This window comes from Plasmodium brasilianum, chromosome 11, assembly GCF_023973825.1.
Source record: "Plasmodium brasilianum strain Bolivian I chromosome 11, whole genome shotgun sequence".
NCBI lineage: Eukaryota > Apicomplexa > Aconoidasida > Haemosporida > Plasmodiidae > Plasmodium > Plasmodium brasilianum.
Window position 1 is genome coordinate 230,066 of NC_090124.1, and position 7,435 is coordinate 237,500.

General features: G+C 27.5%; 2 protein-coding genes across 2 annotated transcripts; one reads left to right on the top strand and one right to left on the bottom strand.

Annotated features, from left to right (window-relative positions):
• Positions 1–440: 440 nt before the first annotated feature.
• Positions 441–1,901, bottom strand: MKS88_003517 (uncharacterized protein; the record flags this gene model as incomplete). The annotated part of the gene is made up of 4 exons (XM_067216616.1): positions 441–553; positions 765–1,188; positions 1,348–1,455; positions 1,848–1,901. 4 exons carry the CDS (start codon positions 1,899–1,901, stop codon positions 441–443), a joined length of 699 nt encoding a protein of 232 aa, XP_067072332.1.
• Positions 1,902–4,065: 2,164 nt separating this feature from the next.
• On the top strand, positions 4,066–7,304 carry MKS88_003518 (ABC transporter E family member 1; the record flags this gene model as incomplete). Its single annotated transcript, XM_067216617.1, has 4 exons — positions 4,066–4,118; positions 4,524–4,725; positions 5,095–6,969; positions 7,230–7,304. The coding sequence occupies 4 exons, from the start codon at positions 4,066–4,068 to the stop codon at positions 7,302–7,304; spliced, it is 2,205 nt and encodes a 734-aa protein (XP_067072333.1).
• Between the last annotated feature and the right edge of the window lie 131 nt (positions 7,305–7,435).

Consider the following 7,435-nt stretch of genomic DNA (forward strand, 5'->3'; position numbering starts at 1 on the left):
ATGAGGAATAAAACATCATTGTTGATAAAACATTTTTATAACTTAAGTATTATGAACAAAAAAAAAAAAAAAATAAATAAATAAATAAAACTACATTGAAGTTAATGTAAGTTATGGGAAGAAAAACAAGGAAAATTTTTATACCTTTACAATTATTGAATTGTTACAGAGCGAACACTTATCTAGATTGTTAAGCGGAAAAAATTTGATTAAATCCTTTAAAAAAAGAAAAGATAAATAATCTAAATGCAAACACATTTTCAATTGTGTATATATGAGCATGTGCATTTGTTTCTACACATATATGAACTTATATGTACGCACATATATTTGTTTTACGCATATATTTTTTTTTTTTTCATAAAATGTACATTTATTTGCATACAAGTATATATACGTACATACTGACATACAAATGTATAAACATGTATATGTATATTCTAGTGTGCATTATGAACATGTAAATAAACAGAGTGTACTGTAAAAAAACGAAGTCCCGGAGCCAGCTGACCATCTTCAAATTTCAACCAGTTATATGCTATTAATTTGTCTACTGCGAAGTTGAAAAATTTGCATACACATATGTATACACACATGTATGCATATATGTATACATACTTGTAAACATACATACGTATGTACATACACACATGCTTACTTATATAAATATTATACGCATATATTCAATTTGAGGATATATATATATATATTTGCATATACGCCTACGCTAATATTTACGCATGTAGGCGCATACAAATGTTTACGTGACATGTAACTGTTGCTGTTTTTTTGTTTTCTTTTAAAATTTTTCCCCTGCTTTGTCCTTTTCTTTTCTTTTTTTTTCCTTTTTTTCTTTTTTTTTTTTCTTTCTTTTTTTTTTTTTTTTTTCATTTTTTCTTCTTTCAAATTTTTACGTATTGATTTTTGGACATTTGTATTTTTTATGTTCAACTTTAAGCACAAACTTTCATAAGATGTTTCATCACAATCAATTTTTAAGTACTTATTATTATTTACAATATAATCAATTATTAAGTAATACAAACTTATTTCATTCTTTTTGAAATGAGAATTAAATAAATATTCTTCCTTTATGTTAAATGCGACATCTACACTTGTATTATTTTCAGGCCTTTTAAGTTTTCCGCAATTTAGGATTAAATATTCTTCTCCCTTTATAAGTTCATTCTACCAAAAAAAAAAAAAAAAAAAAAAAACTTGTGGGTGCTACCTCGAGTAGTAATTCATATGTTCATGTGCACATACCCATATATATGCACAAAATTACACACATACATATACATATGGATGCCTTTTTGTTTTATAAAAATTATGTAAAGCACATACGTTAACTATAAAGCCAAGGACTTCCAACTTTTCATTCATGTGTTGAATAATCTGATTAACATCACCAAATTTGTTCAGCAAATTATAAACGTACTTCTCCTTAAGGCACTGCAAAAAGGGGTAGGGGTAAACGGATGAGGGAAATGATGAAGTGGTAATGCGGTAAAGTGCTAAAGCGACAAAACGAACAAACTGGATGTGTCGGGAGCGACCTCAATACGAGCGTGTATCCGCGCAGCATATACTGTGCACATAATATATACACATTTCCAAAAACGAAAATTTTCGGATATGCCAGAAAAACATACAGGCAAGTAGTAAGTTGTAGCATATATGTTACTAAAATCCGCAGCATTATAATGTACATAGTTATATAAAAGTAAAAACAAAAAAAAAAAAAAAAAATATAACAATATGGACAGAAATATAAATGAAGAATATATTTTTCTCCTTTATTAATTTTTTTTTTTTTTTTTTTTTATTTTATTTTTGTTTTAAACCTTTTCTTTAATTAATAACTGTGATAGAATTTTCGATGCCCATTCAGTATCCATGATATTTTAAAATGAGATATATATCTGTTTAGTTGCGTGAATGAAAAATACATAACACAAAAAAAGTGTGAACTGACATGTATGTATGTATATATATATATATATATATATATATATATATATATATATACGTATGAACTCACATAAACACATACTTCTGTCTTATTTATGCATAAAAACGCATATATATATATGTTACAATTAAACGAATGTATTTTTGCATACAGCCATATAAAACATATCTAATTATTTAAAGGTATAAACTTCGCCCGCAACATATCTTTTATTTCCTTCTCATCACACATGGACCGGAATAAAAGATTTATAAAAATAAGGTAAGTTTCTTCAATACGTTTTTCGTAGTTACATTCATTTTGCTTATATTTTATCTACTCATATTTATATATATATATATATTTTTTTTTTTTTTTTTTTTTTTTACCAACATTTGGGCACATAAACAACTTTGCCGAGCTTCATATAATTTTAAAAAACATCTGCGTTTGTTTATTTACATACATATGTTTTTCATGGAATTATTTATTTTATATAATTTAAGGTTTAATGATATATGACAAAATTTACCAGCCTTAATACATATTTTTAATACCCCCCAACATAAGCTCGTAATTTATTCAGTTACATACATGCTTATTTTGGGGTATATATTTGCACATGCCTCTTGTTATTTATCTGTACAAACTTTTCGGCATATATGTGTAATAATTTTTGGTATATATATGTTATACTTTTCAGCATATATATGTCATACCTTTCGGCATACATTTGTACATACATATATGCATTTATGTTTGCTGAAACCTTACAGGGAAAACACTTCCTTTTTCTCAAAAATTAAATATAGTGAGTTAATCATCATTTTTTTTCATTTTTCCTTTTCAGCTTCAAAATTGAACTTTTTTTTTAAGAAGGGAAGTAAAATATTCCTATTTAATTGCTTACACGTTTAGTAATAATGTATAAGTATACATGTTTATACATGTAGTAGTTGCCACTAAGCCAACTAGTTATTATTATTATTTTTTTTAAGGGTCCTCTAAACATGTTATTGCTTTAAGTCAATGTGTAAATTAATATCCCCTGTAAGAATAATTGTAAAACAATTTTGTACATAAAAATATATAAGAAATGCATATTTTTTAGAACAATTTAAAGCAATATTTTTTTTTCACAAATACGTGAAGAAGAATTGTATATTGTTGTAATCTAACCTTTTGTTTGGTTTAATTACTAGAAATTATTTTAATTAAAGGGCTTATCTTTCTTTAATTTTTTTTTTTTTTTATTAAGTTTACTATTTATCGGTTATATCTTTTCATTTTTTTTTTTTTTTTTTTTCATTTATTATATTTTCCTTTTTTTTCGCTTCACGCTTTTGCTTTCAACCATCCTTCATACCCCTGTTTTGGTCAAAGGAGAGAGAGCCTGAACTGTAGCATACATTTAAGAACAGTATTGTAGTAATTTTTGAATAACATACTATCTTTTCATCCCCTTATTGTGAAATTACATAATTTTTGTAAATTTTTGTTTTTCTATTTTTATCATTTTTATCCATTTTTATCATTTTTATCATTTTTATCATTTTTATCCATTTTTATCATTTTTATCATTTTTATCATTTTTATCATTTTTATCATTTTTATCATTTTTATCCATTTTTATCATTTTTATCCTTTTTTGTTTTTACTTTATGCTTCCTTTTTACTTCTTTTTCCATTTGTTTTTTCTATTTTTCCTTTTATTTCCCTTATTAAATTGTTGACCACATTAAAATAAAACCTTCATTACGCCATGCACATTTATAATACGCAAAAATTATTTAAATAATGATATAGATTTAAGCAAAACTTGAAATTAATTGAAGGTATGTTGGATATTTTGTCGGGAGACCATAACTTGACACTTAACAAAGTACCAAAATAGTGGAAGGAACATAGCTGCACGTAGCTGTACGTAGTTGCATGTATATGTATGAACCTACATTAACACAAGCATAAAAACGATCACCCGTACGAACGTAATCATAAAGATACGCACAAACATAATCAATAACTGTAACACAAATTCCCAGGTGTTAATTTATTAATATGTTCTTTTGATAAATGACAATACACAAATTACAGAAGGCAAATATCTGTGAATGGTAAAATTGGATGGAAATCGTAGTAAACGTTTTCCACCATCTTCCTCATTGTACATATATGTACGTAATTGTGTTTGTTATTGTTACTGTGCTTGTTTGAACTTTTTAACTTATGTTAATTTGGAGGGTATTATTAAATATATGTACATATGAATGTGCTTAAATGTATATGTGCTTACTCATACATATTCATTTGCTTAAATGTGTATGTGCTTACTCATACATATTCATTTGCTTAAATGTGTATGTGCTTACTCATACATATTTATTTGCTTAAATGTGTATGTGCTTATTTGTGCATATACATATCTGTACATTTTCGTACATGCATATACACGTTATGTAAAAGAAATTACCAAATCGGAAACACACACCTCCTAACGATTTAGTCAAAAACAGATATATCTTCGGTTAAAATATATTAAGAAAAATATATAAAAATAAAAGAATTAAAGAAATAAAGATATAAACAAAGAGGTAAACAAAGATATAAACAAAGATATAAGCAAAGACGAAAATAAAGATTTAAACAAAGAGATAAATAAAGATATAAGCAAAGACGAAAATAAAGATTTAAACAAAGAGATAAATAAAGATTTAAACAAAGAGATAAATAAAGATTTAAACAAAGAGATAAATAAAGATTTAAACAAAGGAGTAAATAAAGAAAGAACGCTTAATTTTTTATTATAGCTTATCTACCATATATTTTAAACAAATACCTATGCGTGCGCATGTCGTCTGTACATGTCTGTACGTACCTGTGCACAAAATTGGTATGACGAATTCAAAAATATCGGGAAAAAAAAAAAAAAAATTAAAATAATATACACTACAGTACAATAAAATAAAACAAATAAATTTATCGCTCTTACATCGCAGTAAGTGCTCTTCATTCCTACTATCGCTACCGGAGCCATAACCATTGCTATTTCCATCGCCCCGATTACCACTGCTTATACCACTGCTAATACCACTGCGAACACCCCTTTAACCCCTTTCCCCGCATGTAATCGAAACATGAAGAAGAAGAACAAGGAAGACCTGTACAAGGAAAATAAGCTGGAGGCATCGAAACTGAGAATAGCAATTGTTAGTAATGACAAGTGCAAGCCGAAGAAGTGCCATCTGGAGTGTAAGAAGAATTGTCCAATTGTAAAGACAGGGAAGTTTTGTATAGAAGTAGATCATAGTTCAAAAATTGCTTATATTAGTGAAACGTTATGTATAGGATGTGGTATATGCGTAAAGAAGTGTCCATTTGGTGCTATCACAATTATAAATTTACCGAAAGATATAAATAAAGATGTTGTACATAGATATGGACCAAATACATTCAAATTGCATCGATTGCCAATACCCAAATTGGGGCAAATATTAGGTTTAGTAGGTACAAATGGTATAGGAAAATCCACAGCCTTAAAAATTTTATCTTCTAAACTAAAACCAAATTTAGGAAAGTTTAATAATCCACCAGAATGGAGAGATATTTTATCCTTTTTTAGAGGAAATGAATTACAGATATTTTTTACAAAATTGTTAGAAGAGAAATTGTGTCCAATTATTAAACCACAAAATGTAGATTTTATACCTAAACAGATAAAAGGAAATATTTTAGAAATTATTAATAAAAAAGATAAATTAAATCAAAAAGAGAAATATATGAGTGTATTAGAATTGGATCATTTATTAGATAGAAATGTAGAAGATTTAAGTGGAGGAGAATTACAAAGATTTGCTTTGCTCATATCAATAATAGGACAAACAACTAATGTATATATGTTTGATGAACCTAGTAGTTATTTAGACATTAAACAAAGAATCTCTATGGCGAAAATTATACATAGCTTAGTTAGACATGACAACTATATAATTGTAGTTGAACATGATTTATCAATTCTTGACTATTTAAGTGATTATGTTTGTTGTTTATGGGGTAAAGCAGGTGCATATGGTGTGGTTACAACTCCTTTTTCAGTAAGAGAAGGAATTAATATTTTTTTAGATGGTTTTATTCCAACTGATAACTTAAGAATACGTGAAGAATCCTTAAATTTTAAGCTAGCTACAGATCAAGATACAACAGATGAAGATAAAAAAAGATTACATTTTTATAATTATCCAAAAATAGTAAAGACATTAAATTCTTTTACTCTTACTATAGATAAAGGACATTTTTCAGAATCAGAAATTTTTGTTCTATTAGGACAAAATGGTAGTGGAAAAAGTACATTCATACGATTATTTGCTGGTTTAATTAAACCAGATAATATAGAAAATTTATCTTTTCTCGATTCACTTAGTGTTTCTTATAAACCTCAACAAATACAAGCCAAATTTACAGGAACCGTTAGGCAGTTGTTGATGTCGAAATTGAAAGGATTATATAATGATCCTTACTTTAATAATGAAATTATAAAACCATTAAAAATTGATGCTATTCTAGATAATCAAGTTTTAACCTTATCAGGAGGCGAATTACAAAAAGTTGCTATTATTATTACTTTAGCAAAAAATACGAATATTTATTTAATTGATGAGCCCTCTGCCTATTTAGATTCTGAACAAAGAATTATTGTTTCTAAAATTATTAAAAGATTTATACTTAACACTAATAAAACTGCTTTTGTAGTTGAACATGATTTTATCATGGCTACCTACTTAGCTGATCATGTTATAGTGTTCGATGGACAGGCTGGCATTAATACTGTTGCCAACACTCCACAAACCTTAGTAGCTGGTATGAACAAGTTCTTAAAGATAATTGATGTTACCTTTAGAAGGGATCCGACGAACTATAGACCCAGAATTAATAAATACGATAGTGTTAAGGATAAGGAGCAAAAACTCAACGGTACAACTACGCAAATCGCCGTACAATGCCACGTGCCTGCACGGAAGGTTGCGTCATTAAACATAAACACGTACATATATATGCTTATAAAAACAAGCATAAATATGTGTACATATATATATATATATATATATATATATATATACATACCTGTTGACATGTATGTATATGCAAGTGCATTGCACCCCCGAACAGGGTCATGTTTATTAATGTTTTGGTACATTTTACGTCGCGCACCTGTTTTATGTCTACATACAAGTGTTTATATACGCATATGCCATCTTTCTATACGCTCACTTCTCCGCAGGAACTTATTTCATTATCGACGAATAGGAAAACAACAAAAATTGATGTCCGACAAGGATGCCAATTAAAATGCTAACGGTGTAAAAATTTGGGAGCACTGTTATTCTCCATTTCAGTTAAAAAAGCATTTATTAGCAAGTAGACAACTGTACATACACTTATATATATGTATGTATGTAAATGTATATATTGTGAAGAAAATTCGAG